Genomic DNA, 27610 nt, shown 5'->3' on the forward strand with positions numbered 1-27610 from the left:
GTCCCACTTTTAGCCAGTGCCAACCTCAGTGCTAGAGTCTTTTGAAAGCGGAAAGCTAATTTATGAAAATAATCCTTTTGTTCAATTCCATTTCCTTAGCTCCGAGTAGGACTCCTTTAAGGCCTTACCCGCCACTGTTGTAAAATCATCGGTATGTGTCGATGACCACAAGGTACACGCCATTGGCGATGTGAAAACAACCTTGGAAATACGTCCCACCACAGGCTTTTCTTCCTTCCTTCTTTCCTTCCACAACAGCTATTTCTTTTAAATCCGCCCTACAGCAGAAGGCTTTGTGGAGTGCTACACGGAATGAAGGGTGTTCGACTGTGATTTCTCCGGCTCTGTTTTTCCCATTTCTCCCTTGTTGCTAGCTTCTTATTGTTTCTAGGCAGCCAACTCGCAGAAAAGATCCAGCGAAGACATGCTATCGGTTCATTTCTATTTATGATTATTGATGTGTAACAATTATCGCATTATCTAGATAGTGAGGTCTGCTCCATAAATTACAGTGGTGGAGCCAAAGCATCTCGGTTATTTCTGTCTGCCATTATCTAGGGGAACGCCTTTGGAGAAGTCTTGAATTAAGTTCGCTTTCCTTCCTAGCTCTGCCCTTCGCTATTTGTCAGATGGTAATGCACCGAGCTCCTTCACACGCTTGCCGAACTCCACCCCGTGTCTTGGAGGGCTATTTTGTCCTTCTGAATTATGTATCTACACAGAGATGTTCGAGAGAGCTGCCTCATCAAACGCCCAAACGGCTTCCTCTAAAGTGTCTTTTCTTTACCCCGGTCTGTGTGCTGCTCCAGACTACTACATATTTTTGGAGTCTCTGCTGACTACTGAATCTTGGCCCTCCCCACTAGGATGCCTCCCGGAAGTGGTAGCTCATGGTGGGGAGGTTAAGAAGGTAGCAGAATGGGGGGGGGATATGAAAAGGAGAGTGTCAGACTGAGGACAGACACTGAAATCCTAGGTAGGAAAAACACGGAGCAGATCGAGTTTGTTACAGCACAAGCAAGTTGCATGAACTTCACCAAAATGCTGTAGAGGAGTGAAAGTCGGTCACGAGGCTTCATGAGAATTATATTCATAATGAAAAGGCACACAAGGATCACTGTCTCAGGGCCAGGATTTAACAGAGTCTCACTCACTGGACCTGACTGGACCAGAACAAAAGTTCCTTTTCTCCCCTCCCCTTCCCTTCCCTTCCTTCCCCCCCTTCCCTTCCTTCCCCACCTACTTACCTACCTACCTACCTTTCTTTCTTTCTTTTTTTTTTTTTTTTTTTTGGAGCTGAGGGACCAACCCAGGGCCTTGCACTTTGCTAGACAAGTGCTCTACCACTGAGCTAAATCCCCAACCCCCTACCTTCCTTCCTTTCTCTCTCTCTCTCTCTCTCTCTCTCTCTCTCTTCTCTCTCTTCTTTCTTTCTTTCTTTGCCATTCCTCTTCTAGAATAAATAGTAACGTTACTACATGCTCTATAGGAATACTCTAATTTTGCTAATCAATTGTGCCCAGTATGGCTCCAGTAGAAGCTGGGGGGGGGGCAGGGCAGCAGAAGACTGAGGTTATGATCTCATCCATACCATCATTAATTTTTCTGATTTCTGTTTAGTAAGATCAGGACCTAAGGTGACCCGATGAACTCTCATATTCAAAGGAGCTGCTAAAGGCAACGTGCTATGGTGCACGCCTGTAACCCCAGCACTTGGGCAGGAGAGACAGGAGGATTTCTGTGAGTTCATGGCCAGTCTAGCCTAGTCATGAAGTTCATGCTAGTCTGTGCTTTCTTCATTCTGGTTCAGTCAGGGTTATAGAGTGAGTGAGATTCTGTGTAGAAGAACCACAGATAAATACAACAGAGCTGTCTGCAACTCTGGGGTTGTGCAGCTTTGTAGAAGGCTTCTGAGGGGCTATAGAACTGACTGTGCCTCTGCCTAGGCTTCTGCATCCCAACTTTCTAGGCTCTCAAAGAATCTGGGATGGGGACTTGGCTCCAACCAGATGACACCTTCTCCCTAGAGTCCAGTGAGGTGACTTCCAATAGAATTCCCTATGAAGACAGGGGCTCTTGACCTTGCTGAGAGAGAAAGTAAGATAAACATCTTACTTTTGGGGTACTTTTGAGCCTAGCTGAATGAGGACAGAGGCAGGGACAGCAAGGGGAAGGCAGAGGGTGTTACAATTAGAGAGGGGAACATGTACTATGTTATAGTACATAGTTGGGTTGGGTGCCTATGTTGAACCAAACATATTGCAGAGTAGAAAGGGGTAAACAGATTTAAAATGTTTTCAGTACAAAGAAATGGTAAGTATTTAAGGTGACAGATATCCTAATTACCTTTGTTCTGGTCATTAAACAACATACACATGAATCAAAATATCACACTGTACCCCATAACTAGGCATTGTTTTCCCATGCCAATCAAAAATGAAGTAAGGGCTGGCTGGAATAGGTGAAGGTGCTCTCTACCAAGCCTGACCACTGGGTTTGATCCCGGGACCAATCTGTTGGAAGGAAAGAATCAACACTGGCAGACTGTCCTCTACATGTGTGCTACATGTATGTTTATGGCATTCCTTAAAGTAAATATAAATACAAAGCAAATTAAAAAATGGTAAAATAAATTTTTTAAAAAAGGAAAATAAAGGTAAGAAAACAAAAAATAACTACCAACCCCCAAAAGAGTTAGAAGGAAGAGGACAGGATGGGGGCTGTACAAAGGGGACATTATTGTCTTGCTCATGCTCCTAAAATCTGGAGGCTGAATGAAGGAAGAGCCAATTTAGCAGTTCATACCGTTCACGTGAGAGAGCAGAGAGAGGGGTAGGGTGTCCCCTAAAAGGCTATGCTAACCTTTGCTGCAGAAGCATATGCCTGGACTTCCTGATTGGGCCAGGGAGTCAGTCATGTGGGCCAGCAAAGGGCCCCCTCCCTGGCTAGCTCGTCTCTTAACCTACAACTAGCACAGTGTCTAGAAGACAGAGGGGATGAGGTAGGAGGGTCTCTTCCGGCCAAACCTTCCCCTTTGCCCTCTTCTCCAGGGTATAGGTCTGACTTGCTCTGGTGTGAAGAGATGGTCAAGTTGGCTTCAAAAATACATTAAAAAAGTCACCTCCAGATATTCATAAACTCCAGAGAGCACAAAATGAACTGGAATGAGCGACTTAGAGAGACATGCGTGGGTTCAGCAAATTGAGCACGACAGGGTATCCTACCTGGGGGCTCTGTGAGCACCAGAGACAACATATAACGTCATACTAGGTGCTCAATAAATCCCTATAACTGGCATTACCTTGACTTTAAGATGCCACGGATGATAGGTTATGTTATCAAGTTAATAACAGCTTTCAAAAACACTCTATTGAATCAACTATTTCAGTTACGCTCACACAAAAGCCTCTCTCAGAGGCATTGAAAAGGGGGGTTTAAATAATGACAAAGATGTCATAAAAGAAGGGATCATAAAAATCATCTCAGAGCTCAGAATCAACAGGTATCCTCATGAGGTTCTGGGCTGAAGGTGGTCTGAACCAGCAGAGCAACCACCACCCTACTCTAGCATCCTTACCAGAGGGAGGGAAGCGTCTTCAGTGAGCCTTGGCACGCTCAATGAAACATGCCCTGGGGGCAGTTTCCAGGGAACAGGTCTATGGAAAAGACTTCCTTTTGCTCTAATAGAAAAAGGAATGGGGACCTCCCTGGCCCACAGGGACAAAAGGACACGTACCTGCTATTGAAGGGGTTGTCTCCAGGAATGATGTGGGTGCTGTCCTTGCCTGCCAAGAGCTTGATACGATCATAGAAGGACTTCACTGCAGGCCAGTCTGTCTGGCCTTGCTGAATGATGTCCAAGGGGTCCCGAGACCCCCGACAGAGCAGGCTGTTCTGACAGGCTGACTGGAGGCAGCAGTCAGGGTCCAGGCAGTCCACCAGGCCATCTGGAAGGGCAGAAACAGAGCCAGGCTTAGAGCACTGCATGGCCAAGCCACTTGGAGACGCTGATAGACGCTAACACGTGTGTTACCGTCAAACCTTCCCATGGGCCTTAGTCTGGCAGGTTTCACACAGCAAGCCTTGTATAATTGCAGCTCCCCTAACCCAGAGAGTAAACGGTGGATGGAAACAGCTGAAAAATATCAACAGTCGTTTCTCTAGCGTGGTGCTTTTTCTTTGCTCTACCACGTTTTCCCGAAATTCCTTCTTTTTGCTACAACGAGCAGAGGTTATTAGAACCTCCAGGACAGGAACGGAACCCTGAACTTCGCTTTTAAATAACACAGCATACCAAGGGCCCAGAGACTGCTCCCAAGGGCCTGTGTAGATTGGGTCTCTATCCACCAAACAAGGTGTGGGATTCTGCCAATCCTCCTTCCTTGGAGAAAGACGCCTTCAACTGAAACCAAGGAGGAAACTGTTGACGAGATGGAGAACCAGGCGCCGTGAGTGTCACCTCTCCAAGGAGGTGTGGACATGGCATTGTGTGGCAGCCGCGAAAAGAAGTGGCTTCCATTTTGTCTTTTCGAGCAGGGCAGTGTGAGTCACTTTCCCTAGACTCCCGCCCTTTATCCTCTTTCCCCGGCCACTCTTACTCACTAACCTCCTATGCTCCACACTGGAGTGCTGTCCCCATACAGGGAACAGAACAGAAAGCGCAGTCATGGCACCTGTCTGGAAGGAGCAGGTCAGGAAGGACCCACTGAGCACAGCCCCGTTTAGGGGTGCCTTTTTAACCCAGGAAGCCCTCCTGGTGGTGCGCCTGGCTAGGTTAGCATTATGCACCGTGGCCCACAACCCCCGTTTATAAGCTGGCATTCTAACCCACGACAAGAAGGGACTTACACCGAGAAGTAATCGGGGCCATTAGGAGACACTCAGTTCTCCCAGAGCCTTGACTTTGAACTTCCCCTGTCTCGACCATGAGAAACAGATGTCTACTGTGTAAGCCCCACACACTACGGGATTTTGTTACAGTGACACAAGCTGACTGGCTTTTCCAGGCACTCCTGATCTGTTCATCTCTGGTCCTCTGAGAATGACTCGCATTAGATGCCCACAGACAGGGTCAACGCCCGCCTCGGGCCTCCCCAAAGGTAGCCCCCAGCAGCAGGTTCTGGACTCTGCACTGCAGTCCTGGTTCGCAGATGATTCTAATGCACAATGTATTTTAGAAACCATCGTTGATGACACCGACTTCCTCATCTTGCAGTTAATTACGTCTTTATGCTTCCTCCACTCTACCGGGGGGGGGGGAATTCGGTGAAAGACGAACAGGGCCTTATTAACGTCGACATCCATGCCTCTCTCAGTGTCCAGCAGAGAAAAGGAGACTCAACAAATGTTTGTTGAATGAGGAAAGGACTGTTGGCCATCCCTCACATGTCAGAGAAGGCTGAGGAGGACCAGAATGATCAGTGTTCACTTTCGAATTCTCCGTTAGAGCGAGTCTTTTGACGGAGCACATCATACAAGAGATTGGGGAGTAAGTTAGCTGATCCCTGGTGGATTTGATAGCAAGGCATTTTTTTTGGGGGGGGGTGATGGTGGTGGGAATAATTAGCATCTTAAAAGTGTGCTCTAAGGTCCTGGGCTGGGCCGTGACAAACACTTGTCCAGGATTGCTGAATCAGAGACCTGGCTGTGGGTTTTAAATTTACAACAACGTAATTTTTTTTTTTTTTGGCATTTCCCCCCACCCCCTTCCCGTTGGTTTTACTAATGAAATTGAAATATGTAATTTCACCGAAGTTCCTCTGTAATTTAGCAATTAATGTACAATTATTTTAATGCATTACCTTCTTTTTAGCAAACAAACAAATTAGGAGGTGGCGTGTTCTGCTTGGCTTTAAATTACCGAAACTAGCCTCTCGTTTTCCACGTGGGCAGAAGCTGCTAGTGTGCCTCGGGACACATTTAGGTTTACAAAATTTCCTAGAAATGCAGACACGAGAGGGTAGGCAGGCAGGCAGGCAGGCAGGCGCAGAGTAAATTTAGAGACTTTGGAAATCGAGGCTCTGAGCAGCTCAGCCCTGTGTGTTGGCTGAACGTGAGGCTCCCCAGAGCCCAGGAAAGCTGAGGCCCCAGAAACAGTGCTGGAGGAGGAACAACATCCTGGCAGAGGGCTGGTCCAGGAACACAGCCCCAGATCCAGGGTCCGATTGTTCAGTCTGGATTCAAGGGGCTTTGGCAGGACAAGGAAAAAAAGGGGGAAAAAAATAATTGCATTGAATTCTGCCGCGAACATCACGTTCACGGACTGCTTGCTGCACTAGACAGAGGGGAATCTACACAGAACGCCTGCTTCAAGGTTTTAAAAATAACCCGCTGAGATCTGCACTTCTATTCAGCAGCCTAGAAGCTTCTCAGGTGAGAAGAAACCCACTGTTGTTAGCGCTATAGATTTCTTTTAAGGTCGCCGGCCTCTTCCCATTAGGAGCCCCATCCATCTCTGGTGGCCTTGCCCTCCTATAGCTGGCAAGGGCTTCTTCCACCGCCAGCTTATAGTACCAGCTCGAGGACATACGTGTATGCATCCAGTTCAAATAAAACCCAGAGACAGTTTTCCTATTAAGCACCAAGCACGCTCTCCCACCCCCTCCGCCCCCACCAGTGGGAGGCTGTCACTCTTTCTAAGGTTGCCAATACCTTCAATTTCCCCCCTCTTTTGTTGATACTGTTTTGCTTTTTTTTTTTAATTTTTATTTTTAATCTGAGGGCTCAGAATAATAGCAAGAGATGGTCTAAACACATCAGCAGTAACAGAAGACAAATAAGAAGAAAAGAGATAAATGATCTCCTCCCACACATTTACATTTCTCTGCTTACGGTCACACTGTTTGGGGGCGCAGGAGTTATTAGGACAGCGGCATGCACCATGCCTGTAATACCTCCTCATGCTGCGTGATCACTGGCCGCTGCCCCCAACGCTTTCCGACCACACCGTGAACTTTAAATTGGCCCTCCAGTCTCCCAGTGGCCTGTCAGTCACGGGCATCGAATCTTTATGCTAGCGAGCCCCTTGGATGGAGTCTGACATTGCAATCTTCAGTAAATTACCCTGTCACTGACAATCCTGCAGTTATCTCGCAAACAATCAAGCAGGCAATCAAACCACTCTGAATTGCCGGTTCAGGACCGGGAGGCCAGGACGTCTCCATCCAGCCACAGGCCCTCTGATGGCACTGTCCCATTTCTTTATTTATTTATATACCTGCTTATTTGTCTGACTTCGTCTCCACCCACCATCCCTCCCCCCTGGGAGGGGGGATTGAGGTGGTGGTGGGAGACGTTTGCAGTGACCCTCAACAGAAGCTTCATTCTGACTCAGCAAGTGGGACCTCCCAGGTGGCCCCGCGGTGTTGACACATCTGCTCGCATGTCCTCATCTGCTTCAGTTCACTCTGAAACATGGCCTCCGAGTCCATTCTGGGCGCCTTCTGTCAGAAATGAGGCTAAATCACAGCTCTGGCCGACTTTTCTATGCACGTATTATATCGTATGATAACTAAACTGGCGTTTCCAGGGAAATGTGGGCGTGAAGAATCTTTCTGGGAACACGATGGAGCCCGTTTATTTTATTTATTTATATTTTAATATTAATTGGTTGCAGTCACACTAAGACTCCTAAAAATATCAGTTTTCTGTTATTTTCTATTGCTGTTGGTTTGATGCTAGGGACCCACATAACCCAGGCTGGCCCAGAATTCACTCTACTTGTAGCTGAGGATGACCTTGAGTTCCTGATGCTCTCAAGGACTGGAATCGTAGACCAGCACATGGCACTTGCTGTATCTTTTAAATGACACTTTTGATTAAGAACATCAGACGAGCTGGTAATACGGAGTGAGCTCTTTGGATCAGAAGTCCTAACGGAGAAGGCCCCACCCCCACACAGAGTCAGAGAGAGGTAAGAGCCTGCTGTGCGGAATCAGGTGGACTCGTGGTTGGATTTCATCTTCCTTGGCCTCTTCCTATCCGTGCAAGTGTGGGAAGATGAACAACATTGTTGAGGCTCAGTACATTTGCCTTTAAAACTGAATATCCGGCTGGGCATGGTGGCACATGCCTTTAGTCTCAACATTCAAGAGGCAGAGGGCAGAGGCAGAGGCAGAGGCAGAGGCAGAGGCAGAGGCAGAGGCAGAGGCAGAGGCAGAGGCAGAGGCAGAGGCAGAGGCAGAGGCAGAGGCAGAGGCAGAGGCAGAGGCAGAGGCAGAGGCAGAGGCAGAGGAGGCAGAGATCTCTGTGAGTTGGAGGCAAACCTAGTCTACATAGCAAGCTTCACACCTTCACTCAAAGAACAACAACAGCAGCAGCAGCAGCAGCAACAACAATGAGTTACTATAGTTTAGGTGATAGCATTATGAGATAGGGAATAAGAGACTTGAGGTATAGAATATTCTTTTATCATATAGCACATGTAAAGTAAAGTATTACCCTGAATAGAAGTTCACTGAAGCTTTAAACGCATCCTGTTTGTTAAAAATGGACAAGAAAAGTAATAATAGAGTAATGACATAGTCTTTCATTAGTATGAGCCCTGGGCTGGTCAAACCTTGGCAAACTTGCTAAGTTCCAAATAATGACAGGCTAGGACCACTGCAGAGGAAGCCGTGCTTTGATATTCTTAAATTCTGAATCTTCACAGCGGTTCTGCAATGAAGGGTGAGGCAGCCTTGGAACTTCAGACTGGGTCCTTGAGTCTGAGTCTCAGTTCGGCTGCTGTTCGGCTTCTGTGGACAATCAACTGTTTCTGGCCTCTCCTCTCTCCCCGGCTTCCCCACGTGTCAAGCGAAGATGATGGTGTTGGGGTGAGAAGTGCTGTCTGGAGAATTAAATCGCACGACTCTCGGCCCTCTGGATCTGGTGTCCACATCTGTGCCTTCAACTAAACTCAGATAGAAAATGAAGCCAAACCTATGGTGGTTACATCTGTACTGGGCACATGTAGAGGCTTTCCTGTTTTCCAGCCAATTCAAGAGCACTGCTCTTTATACAATGTTTACATTGTAGCGGAAGTCACCTGGAGACGCTCTGGTAGTTCTAACTAAGCTGGTGAGGGTGAGCCGTACGCAGATGTGAATGGCTCTGAATGTGGGCTAACACAAAGTCATAGATCTACTTAAATTATCTTTATTTCTTTGTGACTTGCTGAATTTTGTAAATTGTGTTACCTGGTGACATTAAAGGCTGGGCGCCCCGGAGCAGGATAAGCTCTGGAAGACGTGAGGAGGCTATGGTTGCAAACAACTACACATTTTCCATAAGTGATCTGTGGGGCCCTGAGGAAGCCCCCTGTGGACACTGAAGAGGGACTTGTACTTGGAGCGGTGTCTGGTAGCTTGAGTGCTCAGAGATCGAGCTGTAACTGTTCTGAGCATCCTACAGAGAAAGAAACGGGAGCTTGGAAGGCTGGGCCAGTCCTAGCCAATTGGCTAAGACGCAGGAAAAGGCAGCCAAATGCTAGCTAGCATCTCCGTTACAGCAAAGAGATGCTTCTTCATTAGAGGACGTCAGAAGACACACTACTTGGCTGCTCACCCAGGGAAACTCGAGACTTAATCACTTCTGAAGGCCTGAATACTGCTCCAGCTGGGGCCGGTTGACATGGGCATCCGAAAAGGGACGGGCATGAAAAACAAAGTGCCCAGGAATTCATTCCTAGAACCAGGCTGCCGAGAATCCCCCCCATTCACCTGTGAGATTCAAACCGTCCCGCTTGGGCACGCACCTTCTGTGGTGGCTAGAGGCGTGTGTCAGCCATCTCCGGTCCCTCTTTACTTTGCGCTGCTGGATTTTAAAGGGGCCACCTGCATGGTCTAGAGACTTCTGCTTAAACTATTAATGGATGCTCACCAGTAAAGATGAACTCTGGTCGGTGGCGGGAGGCCCTGTGTACACAGGGGAGCAGCCACGGTCAACATTTGGGTATTTCAGAGTTAGTAAAACATGTAGTCTATCTTTTTGCCCAAAAGAGGCTGCCTGCATTTTGACTCAGCTCGGAGTCAAAGAGGATGTGAGGTTGCTTATTTCTTGTGTTTTCCTCTTCCATCTCTGTAAACTGGGGACTTTGGGAGAATCTGGTTAGAAGTGGGTTTTTGTTCAGTTTTGTGGCACCTTGTGTTTCCCACAGTTTGGAAGGCACACGACTTCCTCTTTGACCTGCACGAACTCTGTGGGTTTCTAAAGCATTAAGAGCTTTAGAGGAACACCCGTGTTTACTTTTCTCAGTTTCGTTCTGTCGAAAGGTAGCACGAATTGACCTCAAAGATCCAATGCAGGTGCCGTGGATACTCGGTGAACTTCTACATGCAGTGTGGGTTGTATGGGCAAGTTTGCTTAGTGGGTAATGGCACTTGTGCCGTCCTGATGATCTCAGTTTGATTCCCAGGATCCGTATGGGACAAGGAGAGAACCGATCTCCATGTGTTGTCCTCTAATCTCCACACACATGCACACTCATACAAAATAAGTACATGTAAAATGTTTTAAAAGCTCAGATTTTTCACACCGAAACCCTATGTTCCCAGACCGTGGTTAGAGAGGATTTGTTGCAAGGACGCACAGTCACCCACCCATCAGTCCATCTACCCAATTCAGTGAACCAGGGGGCTATGTAGAGGTTTGACTAAAAATTTGAGCTTTGAAGAGTACACACTGATCCACCAGCAGGATGCTCAAGAACAGACAAAAATCAATTACAATAGGTCAGAAATTATAGTCTCTTCCATGAGGCTAGGGAAAGGCCCGGGGGAGGGGAACTTTCTGGGCACTCTACACATTTCTGCTTCTCCTCTCGGCTAACTAGCTGCATGGGCAATTTCAGAAGGTGATGGTGTAACGGTGCTGGTATCTCACAGGGATGTTGGGTGATCAGCCAAGACGATCAAGAGGCCTGGGAGAGCGGGCACACCTGCTCGCGTGCTGAGGGGGCTGGAATCACTACTATTTCTTCCTTTTCTTTTAATCTTTCTTGGGTTCTCTGGGCAGCAATGGTTTGTGGACCCACACAGAGATTAGTAAATTTTCATTTCCCTTAAGGAAAATGCAGGTGGCAGAGGCAACAAACCCAGGAGATCTTAAGGTTAATCACAGGGAGGAGGCGATGGCAGAGCCAATGATGTCGTGGGAAGAAGAACAGAGGCACGAGACCGGACCTAGAGAGAGTTTGGTGCTTTGTTCTGCAATGGAAATAAAGGAGAAAGGGGTGGGGCATCTGGTCAGTAAGAGCCCTGACAAAGGTCAAAGGACCACCCCTCCACCATGGGCAGATAGTTTTAGGGAGATGGCAGCCTAGGAGTGGATTTTGCCTTGGGAGAATCTTACTTAGGTTAAGCTCTGACATTGTTATCCTAAAGTTCATGGAACAAATATAGTTTGGCCAGTCCTCTATGTATGCCAGCGATCTCCTAGTAGAAATGATCATTGCTGTGGCAACTCAGTCTCTAGGAGACAGCAAAGGGAATACCACTCCCACCTGAGGAAGCGGTCTACAGCCGGTAGCTGCTGGCTACACGGTCATCGGATGATGCATAAAGGTCATAAAACAGGCATTGAGAAATTTTGCTGAAGAGCATTAATTCCTCACTCGAGCCACAAAATAAGCAGAAGCTGGACAATTAGGCCCCCATTAGGCATCTTGTCAGCTCTGGGAGTTTCAGCGTCCCCCAAACAGGGCAGAACTAGCAGCCACATCAGAAGCCAGAAACAGGACTGACAGAGGAACATCTGTTTTATAAGGGATGGACATTTTGTGTACACATTGATGAGCCCGCGAACCACACCTCAAATGATGGTGGTTATCTACGATGGGGAGCTTGTCATTTTACGGGCGCCATATTGCCCCCTTCAAGTGATGACAAGGACGACTTCCTTTAATTACCCTGCAGGGTCAGATCAGAGATGAGGATCACCCGGAACACACAGGACCAAGACTGTGTGATCGTGTAATGACTCTCACCTCCACCTCAGCTCTTCCTCTACTTAAGAGAAGGCTCGTGTAGGTGCCACAAAGGCAGACGCGTGGTAGTGGGACTTTTCTGTACTTTTCCTTATGCCACGCTGACTGGCTCCTTTTCCATCATTCACCATGAACCATCTCCTTGCTTGGTATATTAGGATGCAGGGCCTGGCCCAGCCTCCTAGGACTCCTGAGGTTGAGTTAAAACCCTGCTAAATCCCAGATTAACTCTTGGCATGCGGTTGATTCTGCATGCCCAAAGAGTGGGTGAAGGATGATAAACATGTCAAAGGCACCCTGATGGGGAGACAGGAGCTTACAGGGGCTGCTCCCACAAGGCTGGCTCTGGCCTATTCTTTAGAAATGGCCAAGGAGGCTGCTCTAAAGCCCAGGCCCCACAAAGAGGTGGCACCCGGCCTTTCCCCAAACTTGTTCATGGTGGCATTGGCTCTTGGCCCAGTTAGAATTAAAAAGCAAATAAGCATGAACTTTAGAATGAGAACCTTCTGGCTTCCAAAGCTGGAATCTTATCCATTGGTTCTTTAACCCTGGGCAAGGGAACTCGCTTTCCCAATCTGTAGAATGGACTTAATATCACTACCTTGTTGGGCAGAGGGCTATCCTAGGATGGGGCCCCCATGAAGACCAACGACGCACAGCTCTGTGAGCGGCACATCTTAATGGTCCTTCCTGCTCTCCCCCAGAGAGGGGCACTGCTCCATTTGCATCTCCCACTATGCCTGCTGACAAGTTGGAAGTGAGGGATAATTGAAGATACTCTGGCTTGATGTAACTAAGAGGTGAAAGGCGCGGGCAAGGCTGACTTGATTTAACCTGGCAATATGAGATTAGTTCTTCATTGCCTCTGTTAGGTTTCCCGCATTGCCAACCTCTGAGAGCAATAGATTGGCTGACAGGGTGCTCATTTGGAACGTTTCACCTGCCATTAATACCCTGGCTGCCTGACGGGCCGTTGTTCCTCAGCCGGCCTGCTCTCCCTCTGCGGAGCACAGCCATTCTTAAATATTGCAAGAAGGAGAACCGTATTTTTTTTTTCTACTCCTGGAAGGCCTGTTGGAACTTTTCCTCTTACTTCATGCCAATTCTTCGTGTCAGCCTCTGGGTTCCAGGGCCAAAGAGCCTTGCCCCAAAGCACTTTCAGCTTTTCTTACAACTTAGCAATGGAAGACCAGTCAGGCTTGACCTGGCAGAGATCTGGCAGAGTGGAAGCCACACCGCTAGCTCATTGCCACCTTTCCTGCTCTTGGGGTGGGATGTGGGAAAGAGAAACGGGAGAGTCAGCTAGGAGAGCCACAAGGCTCTGTTACCCAAGGCAAGGGTGTGTGATTCAGGTGTGTGCCCTCACTAGCTGTGCCTGGAGGCAACTGGGGGATGTTTCCCACCACATCCTGAATGTTCATCCACTTTATTCATTTTGCTGAAGGTTCTTTATCGAATGCTCTCTACAATGAGACACAAATACGACCAACAAAATCTGGTGGGGCCTTTGGGTGGGGCTTGAGAGCCCGTACTGCTTACAAGCTCCCCAGCGATGGGGACACTTGTTCTGAGTGCCGAGTTTCTAGTATCTATAATCTAAACCTGCCTTGCTCAAAGTATGGTCCTTGTCACCTGGCCTGGAGGATAGGCACTTGGATTCTTGCTGTTATCTTAGGCCTACAGATGAAGACAGTGAATCTGTGTTTTAGTAAGAGTCCTAGGTGGTTCCTTTGCTTATCAAGGTTTAAGAATCCTTGCCCTGGATCACTGGAAGGGCCCTTTAGACACTGAAAGAAGTTCATGCAGTCCTGAGGTACTATGCCAGCTTTTCCAATCTAGGACTCCTGTAGGATATTATCAGGGTTCTCTGAAACACAGAAATGGAGGTGGCGGGTTGGGGGTGGGAATCTACGTTCAAGTACAATTTGGGAGAGATCTGTTAAATAATATGAAACTAAGTTCTCACAGCTGAACTTCTCAGAGTCGTCGACCTGTAAATACAACTCTTTTAATACCGCAGGGGCGTGAGTGGATAGTGCTTCATGATGGCGGAGCTCTTTGGTCCACACATGCCTCTACAGCTGTATCCAATGTCATTTAGCCTAACAGCATGTGAAGGAATTCTACTGGAAGAGGAGCCCTGTTCTCAGAAGGGCCAACCAAATCTCCCTGTCCTCCATGGTAAGAAGCAACATCTCTTGTCTCCACTTGGCTGTGCAGACTGTGGTGGCCTACAGTGACCAGGCCCAACACAGACTACAATATTATGACAAGCACGACCCTTCCGGTGAACTGTACACTCACCCACTTCTCGTTCTGTCTTTTCTCTGCTTCCTGGATACCCTGAGGTGATCCTGAGTGCAGGGGCCCAGTGCTAAGTGACATCATCCCGGGAGGCTGCAGGTTCTTATATTGTGATATGACATTGTTACCCACAAACTGCATGCAGCTGAGTTACAAAACAACTGCCAAAAAAAAACCCCTAATATATTTCTTTTTAAATTTATGAGCCCTTGTCTTGATGCAGTCCACAAGCTGTGGTTCCCAAGCCTGCATTACAGGCAAACGTGTCTTTTGAGAACTAATAGTTGGTGCCTGCGAAGAGGTTTCTAGGTGTCAGGTACATGTGAAATAGTTTCCATGTGAGGCCCTGGGATCCCAGGCACTGGGGCTACCATTTGCAATGGCAGAGAAAGAGAACAAGACATAGATTTAATGAATTGATGGAGCCCTAAGGTTGGGTTTGAGCGAGGTTTGCTGCTCTCTGAAGTCCACGTCTTACTTGTAGCTGCTACTTAAGGCTATGTCTGTCATAAAATATCCCTGCCTTCCTGGGGGCCAGTGTACCACGGAGCCATGCTTTGAGTTGGCCTCAGGTCCTTGCACCTTAAGGCATAGCTAAGTCAATCGGAAGACCTAGTGACATGAATACATGTTGCATCGGGCTATGGACTATTCAGTCAGTTTTTGTTTAACTCCAGGTCTTCACTTATATCCATTCTGACTTGGTAGGTGAACACTGGGCTGGCCCTGTACCAGCTCTTCCAGCTTCTCTAAGCTTTCCCACTCTACACCATGAATCCTTCATCCAGCCAAGACCATTCACATATGCTCTCAGGAAACTCCCAGCTGGGTTCTACCAGCTCCGTGTTGCAAATGGAAAAACTGAGGCCCAGAGAGCAACTGAGTGCTGCTCAAGGGCACAAAACTGATTAGGGATGGATGCGTGATCCCCACACTGGCCACCTGCTTCCACAGCCTCTTGACTTCTAACCTCCCCACCCTTTTCCCCCCATGACTCTTACAGGAGTCTGTGAGGGTCTTCACACAGTAGGGTCCCCTCTGGGTGTTGCTGCTTCAGCAAACATCCTAAGTTTCTCATTTTCTTCTTTCTCTTCTCCCTTCTTTTTCTGCCCTGCCTGCACCCCTTTCCATGCTCTGCTTTCTTTCCGTGCTCTACCCTTCTTTCCACTCTTGGCTGGTTGACTTCCTTCAGTCACGAAGCAGCTTCTAGAAATGATCTCATGCGATCAGTAGTTCAGCACCATGGACAAACCCTGACCCAGCACAGACTCACCCCCGTTAGCCCTGCGATGTTTGCAGTACTATAGGGACTTTTATCCTGGCTGCTGCTGTCTACCCACTCCTTGACTATTACAAAAGCCAACGGCCACAGAGAGCAGGGCCTCTGATCCTAGCCTCCCATCTCCTCAAGTGCTTGCCCTCTGCCTGCTGGGCCTGGCCTCTCATAGCCACCTTCTTTCCCTTCCCGGCTCCTCATCAGCTTGCGTTTCACAGAGCCTGCTGACAGGTCAGACAGAAGAAGCCCGATGGCCACGGAGCCCAGGCCCAGCAGGGGGTAGCAGCCTGGTGGGGTGCCAGACAGTGACCTGCCTGGTCCTTCAGAAAAAAAAGGGGGGGGCTGTCACAGTCAATGGTGTGGAGCAACAAGCTGGAACAGCTACTTTCTGCCTGAGGGGAGACCCAGGGATGTCTGAGTGCAGGATGGGTCTTAGAGTTGAGACCACTGGGGGCACGATGCTTCTTTTTCTGTGGCATAAACACACTTCTGACTGCTGGCTTGGAGGAGGGATTGGATTCGGTTATCAAACAAGCTTTCAGCTTGATGGGGACAAGGGAAAGAACTAATTTCTAAATTAGTCCCTTCCTAAAGACCATCACTCCTGTGCAGCAGGCGCTGGATGAACTCTCGGGATGAACCCATTTCATCCTCATGACTCTTCTGTGGGATGGGTGCCAGGAGGTAATATCACGCACGCAAAAATACATCCGATGAACTGACTGTGTGCAACGTATTGGTTGCAAACCATTAGCTCTGTGGCCTTGGGCTTCTTACTTCATTCTTCGGGGCCTCGATTTCTTATCTACAGAATGGTGCTAATAATCGTATCAGTGTGGCAAGGCTGTCGAAAAAGATTAAACCTTCTATCAAAAGCATTTAGTATATGATGACCAGTTGTTTCCTCTCGTGTTACAGCTGGAGAAAGCCAGTCTTAGAGAGACGAAGGCTTGTGAGAAGTAAGGCTGGATTGGTACAGTGGGCCAGTCTTCTCCACGATGCTATGGCTTGACTGACAAGCTGTATGTGGAGATTTCAGAGTCCAGGCTGTCCACAGTGCTTCTGCACTTCTTCCCGTCTTAATGGGATAATTCTGGGATACATTAGTCAGTTTTGTTTTTGATGCTGTGACAAAATTACCTGACGAAACCAACTTAAGGAAGGAGCATTGACCTTGGCTATGGCTTTAGCCTATGATTAGCTTGCTCCTCTGTTAGGGTCCTATGATGGGGCAGGAGAGAGTGAATGGACAAAGGTGCTCACCTCAGGGGGTCTGGAAAACAGAGAGGAGACAGGAAGGACAGACCCTAAGAACATGCCCTGTGTAGCCTACTTCCCTCAAGTAGGCCCCACCTTCCTTCAGGCAGGCCACTACCTCCAGATAACGCCAGCATGTTATGAGTCCGTTATTGGATGGGTCCATCGATTGGAGGGAGAACCTTATAATCCAATCACCTGTCAGGCAATGCTGGCCTCGAGAGCAATGACCATGCCCTTAACATATAAGCCCATGGGGACCATTTTACACACAAAGCATAGCAACTTCAGCACTGGCGTCATGTCTCCTAGGAAGTCACTGTATCGGATGAAACGACTTTGGTAAGAGCAAGGAAGATGCTACAGCCATGTGCCCGTGTCTTGGCGAAAGGAAATAACGAACCTCGAGTTTGGATTTTCTTGTATCAGTCAAGTGGCTTCGGTGGCGTATAACGACTTAGGTTTCCTTTTTCGTTTAAATGATAAGATTATTCATTCATTTATTTGTTCATTTTGAGAATTTCGTAATGCAACGTAACATGGTTTTCAACTTGATACAAACTAGGGACACTTGGGAAGAGAAGAATCTTAACTGAAGAGTTGCCTCTGTCAGACTGACTGTAGACAAGTCCGAGGGGGCATTTCCACAATTCTTTGTTGATATGGGGATGGGATGTGGTGAGGGGGGTGGTGTCACTCCTGGGTTAAGTAGTTCTAGGTTGTATAAGAGAGAAAAGTAGCTCCTCCATGGTCTCTGCTTCAGTTCCTGCCTCTGGGTTCTTGCCTGAGTCTCTGCCTGACCTTCCTAGATGGTAGACGGGAACCTAAGGGAAATTAACTCTTCCCTCCCATGTTTCTTTTGGTCATGGTGTTTATCACAGTGACACCGGGATGCGCATATGTAATATTTGGTCGTATTTACTCTAACACTTCCCCTAACATCTCTCAGATCCACTCCACCCACTTTTAACTTTGTGTCCTTGGTACTTACATATTTATTTTATATGTAAGTATTACATTCCATAGCCCACAGGTTCCAGTTTGTTCTGACCGTGTACCACTGGGTGCGGGGCTGTTCGGTGAGAAATCTCAGTCCCTCAGAAGCCCTCAGCTGTCCTTGGTTGGGGGGGGGGGCGGGAATTGGGAAGGTATCGCTGTTTGAAGCAGTGATCGAGAAACGAAAACCCTAACGTGAAATGTATCCGTCCCTGAATAATATACTAGATAAAAGCAATCGTTTTATAGCCTTCTCATGGAGGCTAGTGTTTATCAGCTCACAGGACAGAGTCAACGGTGACAACAGACGAGGACATGAGGCTAGATTCTAGAGGGTCAAAGTAGACGGTAAATGAAGGATGCATATCAGATCCAGAGGGATCAGAGCGCTTTCAAGACACTGAAGGAGGCACTGTAACTACCAGAGGAGGTTGGTGGTGAGGACTAGTGAAGGGAGGAAGCTAGGAAGGGTTTCCAGGAAGAAGGGACATTTTAAGTAAAACCTAAATGACACGAGGATGCGAGTCACAGAAATGTCTGGAGAAAGAGGAGACAGATGCACTAAGGTAAGGAACTCATTTGAGAGTTGTAGGGTCACACAGGCTGTCGAGGACGGGGCAGGTGGAGGAAGATGAGGAGAGGGATCAGAGGTGAGACTGCAGCTTGCCTGTACAGAGCACTGGGAACTGTCATGGGAGCCTGCTCGCCATTCTATGGCAGATGAGGCAGAGGAGGCTTGATCAAGGATGCTGGGCTTGGACTATTGTTAGGATTCTTCTTAGGGCTCTGTGTAGTATGGGCCAGTGACGTCAGTGGCATGGTCTCGCAGAAGGTGGCGGAGGTGAAAAATACTCACACGTTATAAGTCTACCGCTAAGCAATAGAGACTTGGTGGCTGGGCCAGGGACCATCCAAAGATATGTCGGGCAACACGTGTGACAGTCAGCGTGCCAGAAGTTAGTGGCACGGCCACTGCAATAGATCGTGGTAGCTGGCAGGTGATAACATTAGTACTGCTTGTCCAAGGGCCCAGGATGATGGCTTATTCCCATACCTGCTTCTTATTCAAACCCTTCTGAAAGGGTTTAACCCTTTCCACCACTGTACCTCTGTGTCACAGGTCTATGTGAGCCTAGAGATGCTGCCGTGGTCCTTGCGCCAGTCAAGTTACCGTTACCTCAAGATGAGGAATTGCTTGGCCTGTTTTTCTCATTAGGTGGGCCTGGGACTGCCATGCTTGGAGATATCGCTGCCTGCTACCCTGAGTTTTCCTTGAAATGATGCGTGAGAGGCTCTTAGTGTCAGTGTCACGTGGGCGCTTATTACAAACACGCATCTGTGGGCCCCACGTCAGACCCACCGAATCCACGCTCTAGCAATGGGTCCTAACAGTCTATGCTTGTGGCTTGTGGATGATTCTGAATTTGACTCACATTTGCTTTGTGTTCTGCATTAACTCAACAGTGGCTTCTCAAGCCCTTCAAGGTAGTAGCTAGCCTTAACTTCATTTTATAGAGAACAAAATCGAGGCTCAGAGAGATGGAATGGCGTGAGTTCATGCTGTTCCTGGGGAACCTAAACATGACCATAGAGTTCTCTGGTCCCTGCACTTCTTTATCAGCCTGCCTGCCTCTTCTCTCCACGGGGATAGGCTGTCCACACACGCAGTAGACAGATACAGAAAGAGGCCATACTTCCTTATAGGCATGGGTGTGTGTTCAGAAGTGACTCAAGCAGAAAAATGATATTCCAGTTGAGTGAAAGGCCTGGGCATGGTTTTAGAGAATAAGGTGCTATGTGGAGGGAGGCAAAGCTAAGACTTTAGATGTGACACAATGCTCTAACATAGCACCATGCTTCCATGGTAGACGCATGCATCTGCCTTGTTTGCAGCCCTGTAGCCCACTCTTCCATTCTCCTCGTGGACTCTACTGGAAGGGCCCCAGCCTCCTTGGAGACTGTCTTAGTTAGGTTTTCATTGCTGTGAAAATACACCACAGCCAAGGCAACTCTTTTTTTTTTTTTCCTTTTCTTTTTTTCGGAACTGGGGGCCGAACCCAGGGCCTTGCGCTTGCTAGGCAAGCGCTCTACCACTGAGCTAAATCCCCAACCCCAAGGCAACTCTTATAAGGACAATGCTCAACTGGGGCTGGTTAACAGGTTCAGAGGTTCAGTCCCTTATTACCAAGGCAGGAACATGGCAGCAATCAGGCAGGCATGGCGCAAGAGGAGCTGAGAATTCTGCCTCTTGATATGGCTGCAGCCAGGAGAAAACTGACTCCGGCACTGGACGGACAGAGCTTCAAAGCCCACCCCTATAGTGACACACTTCCTCCAACAAGGCCACACCTCCTAACAGTACTGCTCTTATGGGCCAAGCATATTCAAACCATCACAGAGGTGCTCAAGGATCACTGCTGTTCCCTCATACAGGTCTTTCAATTTCTAGTCCCTTTACCCACAATGCTTTTCCGTCTTTCTAATATATAATTTCACGATATTTCTTTCTTTTTTTTTTTTTTTTTTGGTTCTTTTTTCCGGAGCTGGGGACCGAACCCAGGGCCTTGCGCTTCCTAGGCAAGCGCTCTACCACTGAACTAAATCCCCAACCCCACGATATTTCTTAAAAATTAAGATTTACTTATTTATTTGAGATGAGGTGTGGCTCTAGACCAGTCTGGTCTGGAACTCACTAGGTAGCCTGGGGTGAGTTAAACTTCTTGCCTCAGTCTTTAACTTAAAAATATTTAATTTGGTTAGGTTGTGACAGAGTGTCATCATGTAGCCTAGTGTGGCCTTAAATTCAAGATCTTCCTGCCTCAGCCTCTCAAGTGCTGGGATTATAGGCACATACCACTGTGGCAGAACCTTCCCCTAATGAATAAAGATTTCAAGGGACCAATCACTGGGCGAGAAGGAGGCGGGACTTCCTGGTTGGGGAGAGGAAGAGGAAAGGCGGGGGAGGATTTACAAAATTAGGTTGCTAGTTTCTGGGCCCAGCGATTGTGTTACCTGTTGATTTTAAAATAAGTTTTGTGTGGTGTTTTCCTTCACTCAACTGAGTTCCAGAGAAAGGTATGGCGGCAGAGCATGGGTCTGAGAGAAGTACACCCCAGCTAGCCGTGGAAATTTGGGAGTGTTGGTCGGGTTTGGTGGCAGCCAGCCGTGGGGAGGAGAGAGCGCTTTCAGGGCTCTGAGTAGGAGAGTCTGTGCGAGCATGGAGTGCTTTTTTATATTTCACGCAACATATTACCATGCTTGGGAGTAGTATATAGTTTATTCTTTTTGTACCTATAGTCCCAGATACCCACGGAGGAAATATCCCATGATTCTATGAAAGGATGTCCTTTAGTGTGTATGACCTCAGAATGTCAGAAAGCTGTGTGTGCGCACCGGGGTGGGAGGGTGTAGGATGGTGAGGGACAGATTTATAATGACAGTCCTTAAGAAGAGGGGGAAGTAAGAGAATTGCCCTATAAAAACTTGCTGTTTGCCGCGAGCAAGTTGAAAGAGAGGCTTGGAGCAGAGAGGGCTGGGAAAACCTTGTCATTGTCTTTGGATTCACATTTGGCTACCACCGCCCTGGCCTCTCTCCAATCCCCCAGAGCTCTTGGCTGAGAAGATGGAAAACCAAAGAAAAGAGCACAGGCCTTGGGCAGCTGCTCATGCTGCGCTGCAGAGAACGCCTCACTCTTTAGAGTCCAACTGTTCCAGTTTCCCCTGCTCGCCCCTGGCATTCCAGCGCGTAAGCACTTTATAGGAAAAAGTGCATTCCAAACCCCTAGCTGGGGGGGTTCGGGGGGGGGGAGAGCTAATGCTGATGGTGGTTTTCAGCGCGTTCGGAACTTGCGTTTCTGTGGAGCTGAGGCACAGCGGCCCTCGGGTCTGTCCTGCTCTGATAATGGGCAGAGTACTCAGGGGCCGGAGTGGCCTTCCACCTGAGCAGAGTCCTGGCAGGGCTGTGCCGTGGCCCTGGGACCTCGAGCAAGCTGCTATACTTCTCTTTCAAAGTTATGATCATGGCTAATTTGGGCCATACTGGTGAAGTCTCGGGACATGCCTGAACCAGGGAAGTGTTTAATGCCTCTCAGAGCTGGGGCATCATGTCCTTTGACATCAGGGCAAAAGGCTTTCTATTTTGGGACTAAGTGGCTTCCCTATGCAGCTGTGCTTCTGGAGGGAATGTTTCTCAGCTTCACAGCTATTTCCATGCTGGGCCTGGTTACTCCTTACTGTGGGCAGCTTTTCTACACACAAGGATGGCTAGCAGCAACTGAGGCTTAGCCTAGGAGCATTTCCTGTCCATCATCACTTAAGAAACCGCTTCCAGACATAACTGGAGACTTCCTGGAGAGCAAAGTCTCCTGGATCGGAAACTGCTGCTCTGGACCCAGACTGTGGAGGAGACAGAACTAATAAAAATGGCACTAAGGTGTCACACTAGGAATTAGGTAGTGGTCACAGAGAAAAGGCAAGGATTTGCTATAACCCCCTGGCTGGGACAAAACTACCAGAAGCCAATTCAATGACATAAATGTTACCCTCTGACCACTTGTTCAACCTGGTTTAATCCTTTAATTCCCTAAAATAATCTCTAGTGATTTAAATGACTAATATTAAAAAAAATTATTTAAGGGAAAAAAAAAAAGCATGCATGAGAAGGTGGACATGGTGCGGTGTCTGTGGAAGCCAGAAGAGGGTGTTGGAGCCTCTGACATTAGGGTTGTGGTGTTTGTGAGCTTCCCGACTTGGGTGCTAGGCTTTTGCAGAAGCAGCAAGCGCTCTTAACCACTGTGCATCTGTCCAGCCCCTTGATTAGCATTTTACAGATTAGGCGTCTTCATTGCAATTTTATGATGAATATTGGATTTGTCATCTAATCAGGTGAAAAAAAGCCTAATCTCTTAAGAGACACTTAATAACCATTTAAAGTACGGAAGACTTGATTAGGAAAGACTGAAGGTGCTATGCTGGGTAAACGCATGAACTTTAATTTAAATGCCTTAAAAAAATTGATGGTCAAATCCATTTCACTAGGAAAGGGGTTTCAGTTGGGGGGGGCGGGCGGACATTTTATCTCTGAAGTATTTATTTATTTCATTTCCTTTGAGTTCTAATACAAGTTTTGCCCTTGCATTATTCCTCTCTGGAAGCATCCATTGTGAGAGTTTTAGAAGGAATGAGACAATGGCTTTAAAGATGCAAAGTTTTGCATCCTGGAAGCTGGCTGAAAGGCCTGTTTTGAGTCTTATTTTCTTGAGTCCCCATGTTTGTTTCTGTAAAATAGAAATACAGTCGCCCCTCCCCACTTTGGGCTTCCCATTCATGCATTCAACCACAAATGAATAAGACACATGCAGAGGAAACCCTTTTTTTTTTCTGTACTGAACCGGCGCACACTATTCTTTTATACCATTCTGTAGATATAATACCGTATAGCAATTATGTACCTAGTATCCCATGATAGCAAGTATTACTGGTAATCTAGAGATGAATGATTTAAACACACAGGAAGACATATGCAGGTTAGATGCAAACGCTACCCTAATTTATGTAAAGGACTTAAGCGTCCTTTTATTTTGATATCCGGAGGGTGAGTAAAAACTAGTCCCTAGAAGACAGCAAAAGACGGTTGTAACATGGCGAAAGAGATTCAGAACGTATAGGCTGCAAGACAAAACAGCAAAACTAGAAAGGTCTACATAGGGAAAGCTGGGAGAGTGGCATTCATGCTAGAGAGACAGTACATGGGGATCTGAAAGAGGAGGGCAAAGGTTATCTGAATCAAGAACTGAAGGATGAGAGGAAACCCATTGCAAACAGATTCTGGCTTGGAGACCTTGGGTCCCGAGCCAGCAAAGATCCTGCTGTACACATAGCATAACGGGTGTGAGGATCAGCCCGGTGAGGCTGAGGCAAGGCTTGTAGGGAGGGTAGGGGAAGGATAGTCAGGAGGCCCTCTATCCAGGCTGAAGCCAACATTTGCTTTGATTCTAATTGTGTGAGAAACCGCTGAGGATATAATGGGTCTGATTCACACTAAACGTGACCCCTACCTCCTGGGTTAGAGCATCAAGAATCATGAAGTGGACTAGAAGCAGAGACCCGCCCGCTCAGGGTTCACTCTTATCCTGGTACTTAGGAGATCCAGCCCAGTGCTGGTACACTTAATGAGTTAAACATCAGGAAACCTCAATTCACCGTTTCCCATGGGTGGATTATCTGGTCTACCCTTCCCATGCTTTCAGAGATCTTACTTCAGTGGACATGTAGAAAGACATCAGACATCTGTTGTCATGCCCTCCCCTGCTATCTAATCTGGGCTTGCTGTGTTTTTTTTCCTAAAGAGGAGAGACCCAGTGCCCAGCCAATTGTCAGAGACCTGCAGGCCAAGTTCTCTTCTCAAGCCTTCGGAGGATGGCTCTCCCATCTGGGAATAAACTGAGACCTTGCATATGCGCTCCAGATACATTTAGCACAAGGCCTTTGGAATCTGAGGAAAACCTTCATTCAAACCAATTAATAGGACTAAGTTACACTTTGAAACCACCTCCCACATGACCGATTAACATATGTGTACACGTTAATCAAGGCGTTTTGCCTTGGGTTCACCAAACATTGTCTCTAGCAGGATGAAGAAACTGGGCTCTTTAGATTTAACGACCATGTCTACCAGAGTCTCTCAAGTCCCTAGCTTGGCTCTGCTAAAGGCAAGAGACAGACAAGGTGAGGTATTAATTAACAAGTAAGGTAAATGTCCAAATCGCGTCCTTGAATCAAATCAAACTCACTTGGATGGTGAAGGGATGGGAAGGCGGGTGAAGAAGCTGTGGGCATGGGGCAGATTTCATCTGTTTCAAGTGCTCTGGACACGGTCCAGCATTATGTCTCCTCATTCAGACCTGGCTAGAGTGCCTTGGATGGCGTGCCCAGAGCTTAGGCCAGTATCCACATCTCTTAACCCAGGGCTGTCTCCTCTGGAGCAAGACAAGGAGCCCAATAGGAAACACCATTCTGAAGGGAAACTGAAATGGTGTTTAATTTATATTTAGAAATGAAGACATTTCTGGTGGATTGAAGAGCCCTACCATGGCTCATTCCTTGCTGTGGCTTTGAGGATACCCCCCCAGGGACGGGATGAAAACCTGGCTCAACTTTGAGATGCACTTCCTCTCATCCTGTTAATGTCAGGTTCCTTGGAAGTCCTTTTTCTTTGCTCCTACCAAGGTACTCTTCCTTTGCTCATGCACTGATAATCAAAATAATGTCAACCCCTGTGTATCCTATCTCTTCGGCTGCACAGCAAGCTCTTTGGAACATATGCCATGATTGTTCCAACATTTCCCAAAAGCCAGCTTCTGTTGTTGAACACTTGGTAGACTCTCAAAAATGTTTGTTAAACCATGAATGAATAAGTTAGCAGAGGCTGGACGGCTGGAGAGATGGATGAGTAGATGGGTGGGTGGATGGATAAATTCTAAGGCATATGCATGGAAGGATGGAGGAATGGAATCACTCTTTTGTGACATAGAGTTAAAGGGTTTTTAAACTCTGAAACAAACATCACTCTCCTCAACTAGCAATGGAGAATATTTTTAAAACATAGTTGATAGAAGAAGTGGGTGTAAGGTGTGTGTTTGGAGCCCAGGAAGGGGACAGGGAGAAGATGGCTAAAGTGTATGCGACACACATATGGGAAATGTTAAAATGAATCTGCTGTAGTAAAAACAAGATGAGAAGAGGTTACTACCTTCCAGCTACTTAACTCATTTCTATCCTTTTCTTCTAATCATTTGTTCCTTAAATGCTGTTCCTTTCTCCTCGTGTAACTCCTCACGTGTTCTGGGAATTGTAGTGGGTATCAACACGGGGCATAGATACAATGACCCAGTGCTGTGCTAGCCACTCTAGGAGAAAGTGTCTTTAAAAATGCTTTCCTCAAAATGTGGTTTGTGGAACACTCTCTGGGGTGCTTGGTAAGCATATAGAGTGGCACTGAAAACCGGACTTAAATGAGTCTCAAAAGGTGGGGACCAGGAGATTTGACTTTCAAGGTCCCCATGGGGCTCTACAGCACTAAAGTTAAATGAGACAGGTTAGACTCTTCCCAGTTTTATGCATGGGGAAAGTCGTCGGTTGGATTCTGTTTATACAACTGTCTCCATTCTAGACAGTCGCATTAACAGGAGCACAATTAAGGCTAGCAGCCAACCTATGCAGTCTGCAAGGCACGGATCTATAGAATACGGGACATGCATTTGCTCACTCGACCATCACACTAGCTCATGGAGCTGACACAATCACGCCCATTTTTACAGACGAGAAAACTGAGACTCTCCAACGTAACATGCTGAGCTGAGATACACAGGTTAACTCTGAAAACCAGAGGCTGCAGCACCAGTGTCACCTAGGCAGACACCACAGAAGGGAAGAAGGAAGAACAGGAGGCCATCCTATGTTGTGCCAAGAAAGAACAAAGGAGAGAGGGCAGTCTTGCGCATGAGGGCAGTGATGCGAGGTAACAGGATGAGTTTAGCTTAGGAAGAGCATCTGTCTGCCCCTCCAGCTGTGGGCTGATGAAGTCATGGCCCTGCCTGGTCAGGACCCCACTGTCACCCTGTACACCAACTTGATAGGGAACCTGATCTATAGCCTATGGGAGCTGCAGGCAGACTCCCATGCATGCAAGGATGGACTTTAGGCGTTTAGCACATTGAAGCTTGGTGTCCTGCTTCCAAGTCCTGGGTGACAAAGGGGCCTCCAAAGAGTGAGTGCAGGCTCCCCAGGCCAGACAGTCTAACGATGCCTCCTCACCTTGCCATTCCCACTTTGAGAGGAAATCTACACACGCTCTCTCTCCTACCCCTGGCTGTGATGAACTAGAGCTCGCACCTCTGTCTTGGTGGTGATAATTAAATATTATCCGCCTGTCACTTGGCACACATGTTGTGTGTATTCTCAGACTTTAATGAGCTGGTATTTGTCTCCTGTAAGCAAAAATATTTCTTTGAGTCTCTCCTTTTCCAAATTGGGGTTAGTGGTTCAAGTGAAGTTCTCTCACTTTTAAAAAGACAGTCTCTGGCCAGCTGGTCTGTCAGTGGTGTCCTCCTCTCCTCTCTTCTCCTCTCTTTCCCTTCCCTCTCCTCTTCCCTCCTCTTTTTCCCTCCTCCCTCTCCTCCCTTCCTTCCTTCCTTTTCTGCCTACCTACCTGCCTGCCTTCCTTTCTTTCTTTCTTCCTTCCTTTTTTTTTTTTTTTTTTTTTTTTTTTTTTTTTTTTTTTTTGGTGGGGACAATAACATAAAAAGCTTCTCCCTTCAGAATTGGCCATTGCTTTTTGAGGTCATGTGAGAAGTCACATGGCTGGGGGGTGTTGTAGAAAGTGATGAGAATTCAGAGTATGGGGACCGCCATGTGTGTTGCTGTGCGCAAACCTTAGGGTGGCCTTTCCTGACAGGGTTTCTCAGCTGACTATCGCAGAATACTGGAAATGTTTGTGTGACAAATTTCCTCAGGTCTTTAAAAGGAGCAATTTTATCTGGTGCCTTTCTAGATGCATAGAAAGAGAAATCAAGGCATTATATAAAATGAGTGTTTTAAGACTGTGGATCTCAAAGAAAATCTACATCTAAGGTAGCTGGAAATTTACCAGACATTCAAATTCTTGTACCCTGCCAGAGACCCATGAGTTCTGAAACTCAGTGATGGGGTCAGACCAGTGTCTTCAGGGTTTAATCAAATCCTTTAGGTCCTTTTGGAACTACTCAGGAATAGACAGAAAGTACAAGGAATTCAATTCAACCCCAGTTAATGAAGTC

The 27610-nt window shown here is 47.4% G+C and overlaps 1 protein-coding gene across 3 annotated transcripts in view; it reads right to left on the minus strand.

Annotated features, from left to right (window-relative positions):
- Tenm2 (teneurin transmembrane protein 2) overlaps positions 1–27610 on the minus strand; it is a 935438-nt gene that overhangs the window by 68398 nt on the left and 839430 nt on the right. For all 3 annotated transcript variants that reach the window (XM_032911994.1, XM_032911993.1, XM_032911992.1), the window contains one exon: positions 3737–3947. In XM_032911994.1, the coding sequence (XP_032767885.1) occupies positions 3737–3947 (211 nt within the window). The remainder of the gene's footprint in view (positions 1–3736; positions 3948–27610) is intronic.

The sequence above is a fragment of the Rattus rattus genome, chromosome 9 (assembly GCF_011064425.1).
Source record: "Rattus rattus isolate New Zealand chromosome 9, Rrattus_CSIRO_v1, whole genome shotgun sequence".
In the NCBI taxonomy this organism is placed as follows: domain Eukaryota; kingdom Metazoa; phylum Chordata; class Mammalia; order Rodentia; family Muridae; genus Rattus; species Rattus rattus.